Source organism: Blennius ocellaris, assembly GCF_963422515.1.
Source record: "Blennius ocellaris genome assembly, chromosome: 17".
Taxonomy (NCBI): domain Eukaryota; kingdom Metazoa; phylum Chordata; class Actinopteri; order Blenniiformes; family Blenniidae; genus Blennius; species Blennius ocellaris.
Window position 1 is genome coordinate 18,896,439 of NC_137666.1, and position 19,459 is coordinate 18,915,897.

Consider the following 19,459-nt stretch of genomic DNA (forward strand, 5'->3'; position numbering starts at 1 on the left):
GGCCGCTGAAGTGGCCGAGCGAGAGACTGTTGACAAAGAAAGTGATGTGAAGAACCCGGAGGTCAAGTTGTGTGCCCCGCCCCTCCATATGAAAGGGGTTTGCTTCCTGTGGAGGTCTGCCATGCTCAAAGTGGGCCAGTGCTATTTGTGGTTGTGTAATGGTATGAAAGAACAACTGTGCAGCCCCTTACAAGGAGGCAGTGTGTACCCTCATTACCTTATTAATGCTCCTCTGGCAAGCTGCTGTTCTGGGGAGAGAGGTTAATGCCAGCTAAGCTTTATTTATTGTTCCCCTTAAAAAATGCTTACCAGATTTAATGTATAAGGTTACAGACGTGTCTGCTCCCGCTCCAAACTTTAGTACTTCTTTCAAATGATTTTCGACACAGTGGAAACACAGTATTTTCTGTCCGATTATGTGAAAAGGGTTTTGTGTGGGTTTTCTTGTCTATGATCTTCAGACTTGCGTCAGATAAATACACTGTGTTCATTATTCAAGCTGAACCCATATGCACATTTTATCACAGTTTGCTGGTAATCTGTAGAGGTGGAAAACGTACTAGGCATTTTTACTTGAGTACAACTGCTGTTACATTAAGTATTTTTCTTAAACGCTGCTCAAAGGTACAAAAAAAAAAAAAGAAAACATTAAGATGGAGGCTTTTTAACCACTTTTTATTTCCCCTTTCAATTTACTGACTATTAAAACAGGCACTCATATAATGTGTAATATTTTTAAACCTCTTTATTGCAGTATCTTTATTAAATGGATGTGACATCATTTTCCACAGAATATGGTTTAAAAACGGGAGAAAGTGGACTGAAAAGTGAGATTAAATTGCCACTCGGTGTGAATGTTAGTGTGTGTTTGTCTTGTGATGCTCTGGTGTTAATTTTGACAACTAATTCTGATTTAGTCTTAGTCTTTTGAGTCACGTGTCATTTAGTTTTAGTCTTAGTTTAGTCATCTGAAACCTTTTTAGTCTTAGTCTTGTTTAGTCGACTAAATATAAGAGTTTTTGTGGACTTTGTTGACTAAGTGTTTCTCCAGAATATCCTGTAATTGTAAAGATCCATCAGTCTGTTATAGAAGGTATTCAAGTTTCAATATGCAATACAGACACAGATTTAACTGTCATGTTACAAAACGTGTATTTAATTTTATTGTTAATGTCAAAAACATGGGATGTAACGTCTTTACGCAACAATAGTAGCGTGAAGAACATGGAAGTTGCGGCAGCTCCGCAGCCACCCGACGTTTCCTTCATCTCCCGCTGGATCTCCTCTTCTGTTACTGAGAGGAGCGTCTGAACCTTGTCAGAAGACTGCGGTGCTGTGGAGCGCCGACATTTCAATTAACCCAGTTACCAAAACAACCAGTGTGTGCAAAGCGGCACATGTTAACATTAACATGAGGGTTTACAGCGGAGGAGATAAACATTGCAAGGAGTTAAATATTGTGGACTTGTTGAGAGTGACGATCCTCACTAGTGTGGAGCAACGACGCTTCATGTTCAATGGCTGGCTCCCACTGTGTTCTGTTCAGTGGGAAATGGGTCCAAATGGCTCTTTGACTGTTGAAGGTTGCCGACCTCTGATCTGGTGCTTAACAAGCGAACGTAAAGAAAACTGGAATCAAAGCAAAGCAGTATAGGTAACACTGCAACTTTACACAACTAACCATAATGTGAACAATTCAACTGATGTGGAAACGTCCTGCGAAATGTGTAAAAGTTTAGAATGGCTCTTTAAAAAAAAGTCTCAGCTGCTTTCACCTTGATTAACTTTCCCTCTATGATTCGTTCTGATTGGCTGTCTTCACAACTTGTCCTGCAACGAAAGCAGCTCTGATTGGATCTCTTGTTGGTTCGTTGTCCGTCTCGTTTTGTTTTGTTGACAGTTATAGTTCGTCACACTCCTCGTTTCCTTGTCTTATCTTTTATTTAGTTTTTTTATTAAGTCTTAGTCCGTGAAAAAGGTTTTTTGAATCTTAAGCTGATAGGTTCTATTAAAACATTTTACATTCTCTCACACACAGACCTTTACAGTACAGTATTGTGAGTATTGTCATGTGTTCCTTGCGTGCCGGACTGCTGTCATGTTACTCGGGTATCTGAACAAACAGCAGTGACCAATCGCAGTAATATGAGCACAACTCCTCACTTTCCTCTCTGTTAATCACCACAATCATTCTGCCGGCGAGGCAATCGCCGTCGCCCAGGACAAGAAACAGGAATTTCACCCGTTCATGTCACAATAGAGGCTCCGAGTGAACACTTTCACCTCGTCTTTTCTCCTGACTGAACACGAGCAGCAGATATTTGACATCCAGTCCAGGTTCCTTTTGTGAAAATACCCTTGTGACCACACACTCACACACCTGCAGAACTGTGGCCGTCTTGATATTTAGAGGGACCTTGACCATTTTCAGTCTCTTAATGCACATTCATCCTGTTTGTGATTAACAGGCAGGCGTCCTCGGAGAGTTCAGCCAGCGGAGCGGCTTCCAGCAGTCAGCAGTCACTCTACGAGACCATCTGCGGGAAAACAGGTTGGTTCAACTTCATACTCTTTGATTAGAGGTGAGCTCTCCTCACTATTAACACGCGTATGCCTATACCAGCTTCGTTTATTGTTACTGTCCATAAGAGAGGGAATGGTTATGTTTAGTTTGATTCTGCTGCTGCAACACAGGAAACGCCCAGATCTCTGAAGTACATCTATCCCGCTATGTTTTATTGTCGACTCCCTCCGTGCCAGTGCTGGTGATCACAGCCCAGCATCGTGGACATTCCCCATGGATGATTGAGAAGATATTTTTAACCCTCCTCCCGCTCGCTCAGATGTGTGCGGGATTTGTAAATGTATTTCGGGCGCGGTAAATAACAACAGCATTGTCATAATCCTAATAATAATGGATCACAGATGAACGTTGATTGCAGCTCTGCTCGAAGGAGCAACGTCGCGTATCGGGTTGCGCCAAATTCTGCCAACTGAAGCGGCGGAGCAGCTGGACGGCGGTGAACTAAATATCTAAGCCCTCTTACTTTCAGTTCGATTGGATCGACCAGCGGTCTGCGACCGCCATGACCTGACTCGAGATTTGTCTGGAGCTGAAAACCTGCTCATGTTCTGAACAGTTACAATTTAGAGATACTTTTTCCTTTTTTTAATGGATTTTCTGAAAACAGTTTTAACGAGATTAGCAATTTAAAAACTTGTTGTACTGGTTTAAGTGATTTTATCATTTATTTTCGGCATTTTTTTCCTTTTTATTTCAGTATATTTTGCAATTTCATACATTTTTAGCTGTATCTTTAGCAGATTTTCAGTCATCAAATTTGAAAAAAATGATAATAAAAATGAAAGCCAAAAGTTTTTAGTTTATTTATTTACATATATGTTTTTACATAGAATTTTCTGGTAGTTTCACAGAGGAGCTGAAGAGCCACGTGTGGCAACAAAGTGTAACTTTGCTCCCCGCGAAAAGCGTCCAAAGTCACTCGCCCCCGACGGTCACGATCGTGTTCCGAACTTGTGAGGCAACGAAACTCCTGCAGGGAAAATGTGAACCCGTGCAAATATTTAGAGATATTTTGGAAACTGCTGGAACTGTCGCCCAGCGAGGCCGAGGCCGGTGTTTATGTTCTGAAAGTGTCCAAAAAAAATCTCCCGAGTCAGATGAAGAATAAAGAGGCAGAACGATGACGACATGGCTTTCACCTCTCTGTAACGGGAGCCGGTGATGGTAACAGTTTTGGGCATTCCCATCTGGCGGCCGTTCCCGTGCAGATGTAATTACTGTGGGGTTTGCCAGTCGCACCTCTCAGCGGAGGATGACAAATGCATCTCAGACTTTGCGGGTTCACGCACTCACGTGTGCGCCGTCATATTTCCACCGCTTTTTCCAGCCCCGGCGAAGTGTTGGGCTCCTCGCAGCAGCACTGACATTAAGCAGTTTGCACTTATGCACACATCTGTTTGTCTGATCAGCTGCTTTTTTTTTTTTTTTCCAGAAACCCACTTTACATTAGCAAACGATGCCCCGCATCATTTTCACTGTCACAGAGGCGTCCAAACCAGGAATCGTCTTGTCGGAAAAATCCAGTAGCTGAGCACCCGGCAGTCCCCCCCCCCCCCCCCCCCCACTTCACCCCAACACACACGTTCCACAGAGAAGTGTGTGTGTGTGTGTGTGTGTGTGTGTGTGCATCGGTGACCAGAATATTTCTTTTCATTCTCCCTCTTCTCCCCCCCCCCCCCCCCGAACTCTAAAACTCTGGCTTAGGCCAACAAACATCTTATAAACTCATCAATTACTGTAACGGGATCCTTTGGGAGCCGCTTCTGAATTTCATGAATGCATTTTTTCCATCGTTCGGGGTGCAGAGGATGGAGGACACGCTCTTGCTCTCCACTCGGGGCTTGCACGTTTGAAAACTTTGCTTGGAAATTCAAGCCCAGTTTAGCAGTGTTAGCTCGCAGAGCGGGAATGCGAGTTGAACAGCAGCGAGCCGGCCTGGTGTCCTGGAGGCTTTGGAGGAGGGTGTGTGCATGTGTGTGTGTGTTATTAGACAGAGCGCAGCCTTTGTGGAGCTTAGAGGTGTGTCGGGTCTTTCTGCCTGCCCAGTGTACCTTTGCAGCGAGATGACTGAGCCGCCCTGATCGACTCTGACAGGCAGTTAGAGCGAGTCCAAACGGAGAACATTCTCTATGATCAGCTGTCAGCCGTCATTAATCACACTCTCCCTTTATCTCTCTCTTGCGCGCTCCCTCACTCTCCTCCTCCCGGTGCTCCCCCTCCCTCCTCCCCTGCTTCCACCTCCCCGCTCCCTCCGACTCCTGACACGACACGAGGGCAGGATTTTGATGAGGACCTACCAAAGCTTACAAACCCAGATTATATCGGCCACATGTGCTCTACAATGCTTCCCTTGAAGTTTCCTTGAAGTTCCCGCGAGCTCCACAGTCGGTGGCTGTGTGGAGATTTATGGCTCCGGTTCCAGGAGGAAATGAATGCTTGCACTTGTGCTTTTCAAATTGCAGTTTGATCATGTCAGGATGGATAGCTTCGGCCTCTCTCCAGCAAAATAAAACTCCCTTTTTAAAGTGTTTTATGTACGTTTTTTAATTAAATAGATGTAATCGCGACAGTCGTTCCTCTTTGTTGTCTTCAGTGTCACGGCTGATTTTATGGTTCCTCTATCTTTTCTCCTGCCGAGCCGGAGGAAGCCGCCTCCAGCCGCTCATGTCATCGGATTGGAAGTCGGGGAGATGTTTTCGTTTTGCAGCCCGGTCCGGCCCCGCAGTGTAAAAGAGCACCAAAACAAACAGTGCCGAGCGGGAATGAAAGGGAATACTGTTTGGGAGCACAAACACAGCAGCTGTAACTGTACTTGGAATGCCTTTTCTACTGGGCACGTCTGGCTGCACGCCAGGCGATAGGGTGGGGGTGGGGGTGGGGCGCGCAATCAGACGTCGGGCGGATAAATCAGCTTCTCGGTTGGTGACGCCACGACGACCAGCTGAACATTTACCACAGCGCCTGGAGGACTTGAGGCTGTGAGACTGGAGTCCAGATTGAGACGCATCATAAAGGCAGTAAAGCTGCCAACGCGTGTAAAACTTTATCCGTGAAAAATGGAGGTCATTGGTTTTGGCGGCGACGAGGAAAAGTTAGAGGTCAGCGCTCGTCTTGACTCCATGTCAATCAGACAAGAAATCAAAACACGAAGCTGGGTGAAATTATAGACTCTGAAATAACCACATTAAGACACTAACAAAATCTGCTTTTCACCTGAAATGTAAAGGATTTCTGATCGAACGTCTCCACCTGAGCTTCACTCTGCTCCGGCTGCCGGTGTGTCAAAGAATCCGCTTCACAATCGTACTTCTGGTCTTTAATGCATCTCTTTTACTTTGTAGCAAAGCACTGTGAATTCCCTTATGTCTGACCCGTGCCTCCACCCAAAAGTATAGTTCAGTTCTGTCACTTTTGCATCCTTCATCAGATTAAATTTGCACCATTCCTCCTTTTCCCAGGTCTTCCTGAGTACCGTAAGCCGTTCCAAGTGAAGGAGCCCAAGCACAGATGACAGCAAGGCGAGCGGGGGCCCGCCGTGCCCCTCTGCAGGCCTGACAGGTGTCCCTGCATGTAACCGCATCTCACAGAGGTGTATTCTGGGAAGGGACAACAGATCAAAGTATGCCAAACATCGAATGGGGGTCCTATTAATTTCGATCTGATCCCGCCACAGACATGCGAGAGGACAGACTGCCAGGCCTGGAATGCCGGGCTTTGACGCAGGTTGGGATTGTGTTGCCCAACCCACCCCCCCCCCCCGACGTTGTACCCCATTGCCCCCGGGCTACAATCAGTCTAAATCCCAGCAGTTGGCCCGCCCTCATTCTCATCGTGCTGCTAATGCCGCAGCAGGATGTCACTGACAGATCGCCTTCAGCAGATGGTTCTCCGAGTGCCAACGGCTCTTCAACCGCAGGAATCAGTCCTTCAGTCTTCACTCGGGCCGCGGCGGCGGCGGCGCGTGCACCCGTGACGAACATATTCGTCAAGCTTTTTTTTTCTCTTTCGGCGTTGAAAGAAATACACAGGAGAAGGGGATTTTTGGGAATAAGAGACGCCTGATAAGTTTGACAAGTATTGTTGAGCTTCTCATCTTACAGCCTTTTATGACGCTCCTTTGATGTGCAGCGCCGGCCGGGCATCAGGTCTTTTGGAAGCCAAACAGTTGCCAAACGGGCCTCCCCGCCCGGAACATGAGGATGTGTTAAAGTGTAGCATCCTTTTTCTTAACCGAGGCTTGATACTGAACTTTCTATTATTGGTTGTTGCCTTGTTTCCTCAGCCTGAACGAGGGGCTCTTGACGAATCCTGTAAACATGTGAAATGTTGTTTATTCAATCAACCAAAATGTTCTCTATTTTTTATTTTATTTTTTTTGTCTTAAGAGGTTAAATATTGTCCGCGCATCAGTATTTATTTACTGTAGAATCTCCGCCATGAGGTCTTTCTGGCCATCCCTGTAGCTTCAAGCGTCACATTGAGAGTATTCAGGCTCAGATCTTCTGTGTAAATACCGGTTAATGCTACACCAGCGTCCAGCTGACCTCAGAGGTTTTCTCTTGTTCGGGACCACGTGGTGTGTTCTCTCAGGGTGTGTCAATACAACTAAACATCTCTGTGTCACGTCCACAGATTGAAATCATGAAGACTTTGATATTACTTGAATCTCATGCATGGTTTTTTTCCCTGGCGCCACCCGATTCTCCTCTTCAGGATGAACTTGCACTGATTGTAGTTTTAATGCAGTACAACAGATTTAATATTCAACTCATGGTGGAACATTTTGTAACGTGCAATAGGTTCCCTGTTGGGAGTTTCATGACTGATCGAGCCATTGCATGCTGTACAACGCGAAACGGGGGGGGATCCGGGTCGGAGTGTGTAATCTACTGTGGTGGTTGTTGTTTACAGTGCAACGTTCTCCATTTGTTTACAACATACATGCATGGAAATGTAATATTTTTGGAACTGTTTGTAGCAAACAACACTGAAATGAATATCTAGAAAATGTGACGATCGTGTCGGTAAACTTTTCTTTGCTCAGTCCTTTGCTTCTTGGATTTCTTGTGCTGATTCACCTAATACCCTCCCCCACTGTGAAAAGATCCACGAAATGAAACCATTATGTTCAACGGCCCATTTTCTTTTAATTAAAAAAAGTGTTTCCAAGAGTAATAAGAAAAAAACAAAAAAAAAAAACAATTTACAGTTTGTGATCTAGTTAAGTTCACTTAGTGATTTACATCATCTCATACAACAGAAAGGCTTCACTTTAAGAACCAAACAATCCCTGGAATCAACACCTTGTCGCGTTACAGAGGTAAACATAACCGTGGACACACTACTTTAAGAAGAACGATTGGTTTTCCAGCATGTTTTCTTTCTTGTTTTTCTTCTTAAGCTCATTATTAATTCGACAGCATTTCGTCCTAAACAAACAGTGTAGGGAGCTGTGGCGGCACAGCGTTGCTTTCCAGCTCGGACACCCCAACGTGTCCTCTGTGTGTGTGTGTGTGTGTGTGTGTGTGTGTGTGTGTGTGTGTGTGTGTGTGTGTGTGTGTGTGTGTGTGTGTGTGTGTAGGGGTGGGCTAGTCCCAGAAAACAATCATCCCCCCCCCCCTCCAGTCTGAAGTCTGCTGAGCTCAGTTTGCGTTCTCCGTCATGTCTCTGGCTTTATTTAATGTCCTTGAGAAACGTGTTGGTCGGAGCGAGACGATTGTTTCCTCGTTCAATGAAAACGGGCTTCGAAATACCGTGTGTTCAAATGAGGTACAACGCTGGAAATACATATATATATATATTAAAAAAAAAAAAAAAAAAAACGAAAGGCGAAAGGCAATTGCTGAAGATCAACAAGAGGTCAGAAGAGTTAGTGAGCGCTGTGGTTGAAGTGGTGTCTGACGGCTCTGCGGAGTGGTGGGATACTTTCTGTTTTGTTTGTTTCTTCCTGGAGAGGTGGGGCGAGGCTTGGGGACGAGGAGGGAGGGGCGGTGGGGGTGTTACTCGTGGAAGACGAACTGTACCCTGCCAACTTTTACTTCCTCACAGCGAGTGGTGCTGGGAGCCGCCCCCCCCCGTCTCCCGCCCTGTACTTTAGCTGCACTTGCAGGACTTGACCACCATGTTGGAGAGCTGCTCCACTTTGGGGGATCGACCCACGTAGTAGAGGATGGTGAGCGGCTCCAAGTCCTGAGGAACACAGCAGGGCGAGGCGGAGGCTTCCGGGTTCAAGGTGTTGTAGAGACTCAGCAGCTGTGGAGGGAAGAGCATGGGGGGTGGAGGAATCAGTCATTACAATCGGTCTCGGGTTTGCCACGTCAAAATGTTGCTGTGGCCATTTAAAAAATGTTTTCCCCCCTCACCGAGCTGTGGGTGGTGTCTGCGCTGCGCAGGTAAGGACACGGGCCAGAGCAGAAGTTGGCGTAGTACCCTTCAGGCTGGTGAATCCACCTCCAGCCCAAATCCTGTCGGAAATTAATATATAGTGGTCGCACACAGCAGTTCTCCTCGTAATTGCTGCAGACAAAAGAGGGGCGAGACAGGGATTGGTTTCGCAGATAACATACAATTTGAAGACTTGTATACATTTTCATTTTCCACCCCGTGGCCTCGGATGATGAGAGAGGAGTTCAGAAATTCCACTCCGAGGTGCGCCCTTGTTTTCCCACTTGGAGTGAACCCAGGTGTCCTCGGTGCCGCCTGTCAGCCTGACGGAGGAAACCCAGAGCCCACTAGGCAACATGGGGGTGGTGGTGGGGGGGGGTCAGGTTCTGGGACAGATCTGGACTTGTATCAGGGTGGTTAACAAGCTCGTTCTGTGTTTCCTGTGTTACCTGCTCTGTTGAGGTGAGACAGCTGATGTTTCTGTTTGATTTAGCTTTATTTTGTCTCGCCTCTTTGACTGGGAGGCTATTTACTTTGCAACGTGTGCACTCAGGGTGTGATACTGTGGGGCGGGGGGGGGGCTGCGAACCTCGGCGGAGTAAAATGTCTGTCCTCTCAGTGATTAAAGCGTCCGCAACAGAACATCAAATGATTCCAGTAAAGCAGGCGTGTCTAGGACAACTCACACGATTAGCTCCGACTCGTCACACACACACACACACTGAAAAAAACCTCATAAAGACAAAATGAGTTGCTTTATCATGAAACTATTTTGTAGCACAAACTAAATGTAAATATATTGTGTCAAGATGATTCATGTTACTGCAACTTATATATGAGGGTTGAGGCAATTTGTTGAGGTTCATTTAACATTATTTACCCTGATTGGCCCTGATTTGATTTATCGGGTTGCTTCAACTTATATGATAAAAGTATGTGTTGCTTTATTTATTAGGGTAAATGCAACCACATTGTGATGGTGTTGACGTTTTTATTTACTCAGTGCGTCCTGTCCTAGGAATATAAGCAGAAAGGATTTGCTGTTGAAGTTGTGTTGACATAAATCAATCGAGAATCTTTCAGTTTGTTGCGCGTCACGCTACAAAAAGATAATTTAAAAGTCTTAAAAACCACAAAACATCAAATTATTTGACATCGCAAATGTCGCAAGCACTAGATTTTGTTTATCTTTTCAAAAATTAAGTAAACTGAAGAATTTCACTGAAAAAGAGTTTGTCGGCACGCAAAATGGTGACGGCAGGCGATTGCACGACACTGACAACGACGTTGGTTTCAGTCTCTTCCTCTTGGAGACGCCGGGCCGAGCGAGACGGGCAACAGACCGCCAACCTTACATTTGGAAGACGAGCCACCGACAGATCCGCGGCCAGCCCCGGCGCTGGACGGACGGATTGTTTTTTACGCGGTTCAAAGCCTGTGACCGATCGTCTGAGCAGAGCGCTTCATTTTCCAGGGCCTTACTTGAAACAGTAATTGGTGTCCAGCGCCCGCTTGCGCCTGCGGGAGGAGGACTGGGCGTCCAGCCGGTGCGGCGGGAGCATCATGAGGATGAGGTGCGGGTACAGCTGCTCCTTCGGTTTCTTCACACGGCTCGGATCGTCGTAGTCCGCTTCCATACCTGCGGGCACAGAGCCGCTCAGTCGCCACGGAGAAACGACAACAAAAAAAAACCCAACTCAACAATAATACTGCGTATTTCTAAACGATGCCTGGACTTCAAGAGCTGGCTGGGAGCAGCTTTCTTAATTCCAACAATCAGTGTAGTCAGTTGTAAGTTTTAACTGGAGGATAATCTCCAGGTCCGGCTCTCACTCATGTCTGGCTTACTTTTTCATCCTCCTCTGTATTAAACACTGGTTCCTCTCACTTCCCCCCCCCCCCCCCCCGGGCCTGCGTCTGCTCATCCAATCAACCCCTGATAGCTAAAGCAGTGGACATCTCAGGAGAGAGGCCGCTGCCGCTGGATGTGTACGGCCCGCTTTAATTTGGGGCCAAACGTCTGAGCGCCATGGCAGCACATTCCTTGTGGCCGAGGCAGCCGGGAGAGTTCCCAGGACCGAGGGCCCGGGGGCCCCCGGCGCTAAGCGAGATACCAGAATCGATTGTATTCCCATGCTCGGTGTCTTTCTCTTCCTCTCCGGGAAGGAAATCCATTATCTTACCAAAAAGACCTCGATGAGTCGCCCCCGCGAGAAGAACATGTTGATGACTGAAAAGAACTTAACTGTTGTCTCTTCAAGCCCGACAGCCGGTGGTTAGGGAATCTCCGATGCGCTAATGCGCTACAGTAAAGCTGAACGCTTGCATAAACTTCCATTAACGTACAAAATGAGCAACGAGGAGTCTGGAGAGCGTCTATTCTGGTTTTCTTTGATGTGACCGGGTCTAATTTTGATGCCTCGGGCCTCTCTGTGCTCTCAGGTTCCTTCAAAAGCAGGTCCAGAACCCCGGAGTGCAAACAAATGTGGCCAAATAGAATGATTGCCGGATAGTGCAGGATTGCTGTTTCCTCAATAAAATGCTATATATATATATATATATACGTATATATCACCCAGGAGGCACTGTCCCATCACCATGAAAGTAAAAAAAAAAAAAGGGATTTCATTTTTAACATAAAAATAACTCATCATTAATCGGCGTTAATAAACGTTTCCATTCACTTTACACAACGATGATGTATGATATGAACTGAATTTTGAGTTTCTATGTTTTGGCCAACTATTTGAGAGGAAAGTGAGAGTTATGAAGGTGAAACTTTCACACTGAACATGCTTTCTCTTTATGAAGCGGAAAATTCTGCTTCAAAAACTTTGAAATGTAAGTCTTTATATGTAGGATGCAAATGTCAAAGCTGTTACTCTGTTTTAATCTACACTTATGAGCTTGTTGACACACAAGAAACAACAAAAGGCGCAGATTTGATCGCGTCTCACTTTTGAACTTGACCTCCAGCACCTCGTTGGCGTTCTCGATAATATCTCCGTTGGGCCTGAAGGTGTGGCAGGGGCAGTGAACGCTGATCTCCAGGCCCAGATTTGTCTCTGAACAGAGAAACAAAGGCAGAAAGGCATTACATATTCCCTTCCGGCTGTTACCGTTTGATTATTAAATAATCCAGAGCAGTTTGGCAGGAAACGTGATGCAGTGTGTGTGTGTGTGTGTGTGTATTTAAGATGTCCCACTCACGCCGGTACATCAGCCACTCCCTCACTGTCTCTGTCACGTCGAAAGAGACCCACTCAGGCGTTCCCTTAGTCAGGACGTTCTTGCCCCCGATGTAGCGCTGTTTGGCTTTGGGGTCATCTTTCTGGAGGATCTGTGAGCAGAGAGATGAAAATGTGACCCAGCTGCATAAACTCCTTTATTTTTACCCATGTGTGCACACATACGTATAAGTATGTATCTATACACACTCACACACACTAAAGCGAGACTGGCTGTCTGAGCCAGACTCTCCAGGATGCCTTGGGCCAAAATGTCTACTCTTCATGGAAAAAGTGACTCTATGTTGATATCCCCATTTTGCAAGTTAATGCCTGTGCGTTACCGTCTTGCCAATGAGAACCTGGCTGTCCTTCACATCAGCCCTTCAAGCTTCCACGTTAGGCTTCTCGGATAAGGTTCACTCGCGCTGTTAAAAACTGCACAGAAGTGACAGTCGACGACAAATAAAACAGCGTGTGTGTGTGTGTGTGTGTGAGGGGTTTATTTATTTTTTTCTTCCTAAAACCAGTCTGAGCGAAGGTGTTTATCTGTGGTGAGAAAAATCTGTGTGGTGAGTATGAGCACTTTGGATAACCGGGTTCCTGAACATTGTCAGCATCTAATCTGTCTTCCTGTGGGAACGAGGGGCCAGAGGACTGCCAGCGTCGGGGCTTTTCTGCCAATCAGAACTCGTGGTCTGAACAGAGTGGGGGCGAGCGAGCGGCTCCGTTTACTTCCCCCCAGTGGGTGACCCTGCTTCTATCTCCTCCTCGAGCCCCTGGAAACAATCTGGGGGCCTGACAGCGTGTATTCAGCACCGGCCAGAGCCTTGCCTCAGAGGCGGTATGCAGTCCGGAGACGCTTGTCTCCCTGGCAGGAAATGTTGGAACCTGATCATTACTCCTGCTCTCTCACAGGAGATTAATGAGGAAATAGAAAAGAGAGAAGAAAAAAAAAAAACTATTCTTGCCACCCCACACACAGACATCTGCCAGATGTAGGATTTTACACACTTCAAAAATGCTCATAAACACATAAAAGCGAAGGCAGGCCTATATATCTGCCTGACTTGATCTAACATGGATGGACAACGGCTCGGAGATTGACAGCGGGGAAAGAAGAAACTGCCGAATGGTAATCTGGGGTTTCTTAAAAGACGCCTGCATAAGCTCTTAAACGTGTCCTAATGTAGAATCCATTTGGCTATAAGCACATGGAAGAATGATCAGCACTTGAAAGGAGGGGAGAGGGAGTTGGACGACCTAATATAAATGTTTTCATCTTCCTCACTGACCTACACAGGCCCTCTGAGAGAATTAGAGCACGTAACCCCCCCACCCCCCTCCCACCACCACCCACAAACCCCCCTCCGCCTCGGCCCACAGTGGAAACCGACGGTCAGTTCACACACCTGGTAGAGCTCAATCCTCTGCTCGTTTCTCTTGGCACTGGGGTTGGGGATCCGCAGGGCTCGGAACTCGGCCCGGAACAGGTTGGTGGAGTTCTTCTCCATGACGGACACGTTGAAGCGGAACACTTTGGAGGTGATGCCCTTTGGGCAGGATGGGAGATCATCTGCAGGTAAAGTGGAAATGAATACTCATCAGTGTGTTTAAAGAGAAAAACGGCAGAAATAAATCTTCTTTAATTGGTGCGTTCATTGTTTTTACTGTGAATCCCTTTAAGCGCCCTATTATTTCGTTAGGTCATTGTGTGCATGCCATCACCGCCTGGTTTCTGCTGACAGGTGGACACTGGAAAGGGTTTGAATACTTCAAATAAAAACAATATTTTGAACTATTTCTAGAGCGCCTGTTACCGCAAACCCTTTCGTGTGGTACGAGTTAGCAACAAGTTGAAGTCATGAAATCAAAACTAAATGTCCCATGTGGTAGCAGTGGAGTCTGCAGTGGGACAGCGGCACACTCCCCCTCCTCCTCCTCCTCCCCCTCCACCCCCTCCTCCTCCTCCTGAGTCCAACAGGTGCTCGGAGACTGACCAAGAATTCCACAACATGTGGACTCACATTGTGCAGAACAATACCTGAGCAGGTCGACGTCTGAGTGTGTGTGTGTGTGTGTGTGTGTGTGTGTGTGTGTGTGTGTGTGTGTGTGTGTGTGTGTGTGTGTGTGTGTGTGTGTGTGTGTGTGTGTGTGTGTGTGTGTGTGAGTGTGTGTGTGTGTGTGTGTGTGTGTGTGTGTGTGTGTGTGTGTGTGTGTGTGTGTGTGTGTGTGTGTGTGTGTGTGTGTGTGTGTGTGATTGCACACTGACCATTTACCAGAATCAGCTAAACAAATGGCCACACTGTGACTCTATCTCAAAAAGCTTCCTGTAGCCTTGAAGCTTTACCACTCCCCCCCCCCCCACCCACCCACACACACACATACTTTTTTTTTCTTCATACCATAATACCATTGAACAGTTTATTATTTTAACAGGCCAAGCACATGCAGCGTTGAGCAAAACAAGCACATAGCAAACTTTTTATGGGCCAAGTGGAAACAGTCCTTTACAGCCAAGCCGGGGCTAATTTATGACCTCAAACTGGAGCTTTATTACCCTCAGATTTGCTGCTGGTTGAAAAGAGGCATTGCACCTTTTTGGCTAATTTTCACCTTGAATGTTTTTTTTTTTTTCCTTCTTCTTCTTTCTTTTTGGAAAAATGGAAAAGTTGTTTCTGTGTCATGCAAAAGGAACGTGCACATCTCCAAGTATCTGTACTTCATCTGACCTATAATCCTATTTCTGTGTCCTCGCAGTCATTATCTGATATTTCCACACGTGTTTTTTTTTTTTGTTTTTTTCAACTTTCCCTATTTTTAGGTGACCTTTTCGGCATTCATCCCCAGCCAGATATCTGTCCAGTGTTTCCACACAATCTAGAAGGAGGAAACCTCAGTAGCCTCTCCCTCCCCCTCACTCATAGCTCTGCCCCCCCCCCCCCCCCCCCCCCACACACAGAAGGTGGAAAGCCCCACTTTGAGAGGAGATTTGAAATTCTAATCAAGTCTTTGGTTTCCTCTTGGATGACCTAATTTTTCCCATTGCAATGGTTTTAGGTGGATTTCACATTATGGCTTATTTTTGCCAAGGGTCTGAAAGGTAATTTGTTCCATGTTGGTGAGTGGAGGGAATTGCTTTGTATAATTAAAATGAGAATCACTAATTCTCTTTGACCCCTTCCATTATTAGATAACTACTGAGAACGACTCTCAGGATGTCGAATATTGCCATTTTAATCATTCTATTTGACACCACACAGTTTCTTTTTAATTTCAATCAGCTTAGAACTAAATTTTGTTTTATTGGATAATTTTCCCCACTAAAAAAAAAAATTAAAATGCCTGAATGACAAGACGATTCCCAACTGATCTCATTTTCCTATTATCATTCGCTGAATTTACACGCAGACAGGTTTTCAATGAGGCCTTTAAACTTTAAGTAGCTCAGACAGCCTGGGGACAGACAATTGCGAGTGTCTGCTGTGCAGCCTCACATAAAGCGCCTCGCCCAGACGCTTGGCGACCACACCTCACACCCTGACACGCGCTCGGCCTCCTGCGGCCCCGCGGCGGCGAGCCGCTCTCAGAAAAAAACTCCCAGGAGTCGCCTCGCTTTTGCCCAGGAGACACGGGGTGATGTCAGTCTCTCCAGAGCTTTCGCGGAGGTAAACAAAGGAAATAGGAAGCAGAAGTCGGCAGGTGCTGGCCAGCTGCTGCGGCGTCTCCATCTCATGAAGCAGAACTCTGGAAGTGTATGAGCTGGAGGTCTTTTATCGTCCACTGCGATTTCAGCATCTGGGGTTTGAATTTGTTGCATGATGCTCCAGTGGAAAATCTAAATTTCCCCCCAATAACCCAAGAAAGTCAACAATGAGCCTTCAATATAAAGCAACTGTACATCCAAACAAAGACTAATTCTCCTCCAGTGCATGGCAGACATTGTTTCTGGACGCTGCAGCAGATGAGATAATGTGACGAGCCTCCATTCACAAGAAAAACAACTTCTACTAACTTGATTAAAGATGAGGAAGCAGAAATGGTAAAGGCCTGGGAGTCAAAGGGATGGTTGTTTCTTTGGGAGTAAGCCAAAGACCTCTGTCTCTGTTTGTTCAGATGACATCATTTTTCTACGAGCCCATACATCAGATACTCTGCTGTCCTCAGCGCAAGCCCTCAGTTATTTTTTTTCACTGACCCAACACTGAGTCAATGATTGGCCTGAAATTTCACCGAAGCTGCATCTTCCAGTCTGTCCGTCGGGTGGATTCCTAAAATGTTATCATGCCTCAGGTCATCCCACAGTCTCTGATACACCGAGAATGAAAAGCTCCAAACTACTATCCTGTCCCAGCCCCGCTTCATCCACTCATAAATCTCAGGCACTTTGATTTGCATTTGTAGTCGCGTCCAGCAAAATAAGTCTGGAGCAAGTGGAGCATTGAAGTATGAGAGAAAAGTTTCTGTTTAACTTCTTAACTGAGCATGAAAAAAAGCCAAAGTTGACTGAGGTCCCAAACACTCCCACCTTCCAAAAAAACAGTGGATGTGAAACTCATTATATCCAGCAGGAATGAAAATGAGCTACACTGCAAAATTATGGAGGTGACAGACATTATGTTCCTACATACTGCAACATGCCCAGGCCTCTTTCAAATTGCACCGTGGAAAAGGAGAGCAAAGTGTTAATTAATGCGTCGCCCAACCTATTAATGCGGGTGACATCTTCCTCTGGAGAAGGTGTTGGGGTGCAGCGTGGCGGTCACGTGCTGCCTTATCGCCCGTGAAGTCCACGCTATAAGAGCAGTGACGTGTCCCGGGCACCTGGCCATGTCTGATCCCACTCTTCAGACCTGTGTTTGTTTTGGGGCGCGCTGGCCACCTCTGACCAGCGGATAAACCCCGAGCCGTGTTGTTCTGAATGTCAGAAGCACTTTTGTGGGACCTGCGGAATGGTTTTTTAACTCGGGTCTCATGCTGGAACCTGGTCGAGGTTCTGCTCTGTGTCACAGTACAGCATAAACACCTGTTGATTTCGAAATGGTAACGCGGCGCTCCAACCGGCTTCTGGCCGTGGGCAGGCGCGGGGCCAAGTGTTCCACTTTAAAAGTGGCTTTCTCTGGAGAACTGGCCGCTCACCCAGCTTCTGCTTCTGGAACAATCAATGGGCCATAGTTTATACAGGAAATACCAATATGGATGGGCGAGGGAATTAGATCATAACACGGGATTTCTCGACAAGAGAGACTGCACAGTGGATGAAGAATATTGGGGAACCCAGGGCCAGAAATGGAAATGAGGTCTTGGAGTTGGCAATAAATACAAGACTTAACAGCCTGAGAATTTTCCTCGCTTAGGAATGTGTCAGACTCGGGCAGGAGTTCCCATGGCTTTGGTGTGAGGTATGTATAAGGAATGGTGCTCATTCCAATTACACTGTTTACTTTGCCCCCTCTCCTCTGCGCTGCGCTCCGCAGCTCGCTGGTGCGCCTGTGCGTAAAAGCACATTTCAACCGGCTGAGGGAAAAAAAGCAAGATTTTAAGGATTTTGACACTGCTAAGTAGGCTAAAACGGCACATTGTGTCAAATACGCTGCATGGCATTTGTGGAAATATATTTATATCAGACAATGTTTATTCGGTGCGGATGAAAAGTTTACCAAACAAAACTATTCATATGGCTATAAAACTATGAACTCACTGTTATCTGGACCATTGATCATGTTGAACTTGTATATTTCTTTGGCGTAGTACTCGGTCTCGGTGTTATCCTGCCCGCAGCTCTGTTGCCGGTCTCGTCCCAACTCCTCAATCAGCTCCTTGGTGCTGTTATACAGAGCCAGGACCTGGAACGGCACCTGACTCGGACCTGTTGTCTGAGGCGGACTGGTCATCCGGAGTTTACTGAGAATCTGTCCCCGCACCGCCTCCATCCTCTTCTTCTTGATGTGGTCGATGTCCACGGTGGTGCAAGTGGATAGAGAGAAAGTCATTGTCACGCAATTAGAGAGGAGGACAAACAGGAGTGCCTTGCCCAGATTCATATTTAACTCTCACCACCGAGCCCCCTTTTTTTTCAAGTAAAAGAAGAAGAAGGAGAAAAAAACAACTCGATTTGATTAGAATCCCTTTTATCTTTTCATTCAGGTCGTGAGTGAGTTCTGTTCCAGGAGGAATCCCATTTCCTCAAGTGCTATGTCATCTTTGCAAAGTGCGCATTCGCGTGGAGGACAATCCGTGCCATTCTGGAGAATAAGCGCAACTCTTCATGAAAACTCTGAGTTCTGCTCTTCATTCCCCCTCGTCTCATCCAGGCGTCTCCTTCCTCGGGTCTTCACTTCACGCTGGGCTGATCCCTGCTGCGCGCCTCTCCATTGCACGGGGCTCTTTCCATCCACTTGTGCGCCTGGAGTCGGTGCGCCTCCGCCACCTTGCTGCAGTCCAACCTCAAACACACTCAGGAGCTTCTCGCTCCTTCTCACACTTTATACTCACGACTGTGACGTTTATCAAGGCGGGGCCGAGGGCGGAAACTCGAGGCCTAATTTTTGAGTGAGGGTGGGGGAATACATGGATTTTCCCAAGAGCATTTTTTTATGGAGGGTCCCCAAATGATATATTGAGGGGGGGAAATAGTTTTTTATTTTTTTATTATTTTTTATTTATTTATTTTTGGTAATGAGGGAAAGGATGAGGTTTAGGTCAAAACCACCTGTGATTTTCACCGGACGTATTGATGACGAGCCTCATATATGTCCATCAGTGGAGAACTGCACAACAAACTGCTGAGACGCACCCTGCTGCTGTTCAATAAGCTAAAACACGAGTAATGCTGACATCTAGCGGTCAAACATATACACAGCAGCCGCACTTCAGATAGGAAAGACAACAAGCGGGTCTGAGCGACACCAGCTTGATTTTATTCTCAAGCTCAACTGAGAAGGATTTGAGAAGACGTTCGTTTGGAAATGTCGTTTTTTGTTCTCATGTGAAGTCAAAATCAATCTGAAACTGTCCATTTGGAACTAAAAAGTAAAGTTTTTGTTTTTAAAGGTCAAAACATGTAATGATGCATCGAGATACATTTCACTTTATGACATAGTATCTTAAAATTTCACGTCATAATGTTTATAGCCTCAAACTGATAATAGAAAAAAAATGTTCGATATACTCATATGAAATAGAATATTTACAGAATTTGTATTTTTGATTTTCCTAGTGGAGTGACGGAATCGTTGAATAACAAAACAACAACTAGAATTGG

At 46.2% G+C, this 19,459-nt stretch overlaps 2 protein-coding genes across 3 annotated transcripts in view; one reads left to right on the plus strand and one right to left on the minus strand.

Annotated features, from left to right (window-relative positions):
- ttll5 (tubulin tyrosine ligase-like family, member 5) overlaps positions 1–7,629 on the plus strand; it is a 64,951-nt gene extending 57,322 nt beyond the window's left edge. Inside the window, exons 30-32 of one of the 2 annotated variants that reach the window (XM_080513337.1) lie at positions 2,469–2,551; positions 6,043–6,142; positions 6,258–7,629. In XM_080513337.1, coding sequence (XP_080369463.1) covers positions 2,469–2,551; positions 6,043–6,095 — 136 coding nt within the window. In that variant the 3' untranslated portion in view covers positions 6,096–6,142; positions 6,258–7,629. Of the gene's footprint in view, positions 1–2,468; positions 2,552–6,042 lie in introns of both variants that reach the window. The other variant, XM_080513336.1, reaches the window with a different exon arrangement.
- On the minus strand, positions 6,116–18,639 carry tgfb3 (transforming growth factor, beta 3). The gene is made up of 7 exons (XM_080513338.1): positions 17,897–18,639; positions 13,608–13,771; positions 12,179–12,308; positions 11,926–12,033; positions 10,451–10,607; positions 8,947–9,100; positions 6,116–8,836 (listed from the first exon to the last, which is right to left on the minus strand). Exons 1-7 carry the CDS (start codon positions 18,237–18,239, stop codon positions 8,678–8,680), a joined length of 1,215 nt encoding a protein of 404 aa, XP_080369464.1. The 5' UTR covers positions 18,240–18,639; the 3' UTR covers positions 6,116–8,677.
- Positions 18,640–19,459: the final 820 nt, after the last annotated feature.

Excerpts from the sequence above, each read along its gene's own strand:
- tgfb3 (XM_080513338.1), bottom strand. The coding sequence starts at position 18,239 with ATGAATCTGGGCAAGGCACTCCTGTTTGTCCTCCTCTCTAATTGCGTG. Across the intron at positions 10,608-11,925 it reads GCTGGAGGTCAAGTTCAAAA|GTATGGAAGCGGACTACGAC; the intron begins GTGAGACGCGAT and ends CTGTGCCCGCAG. Across the intron at positions 8,837-8,946 it reads CAGACACCACCCACAGCTCG|CTGCTGAGTCTCTACAACAC; the intron begins GTGAGGGGGGAA and ends TTCCCTCCACAG.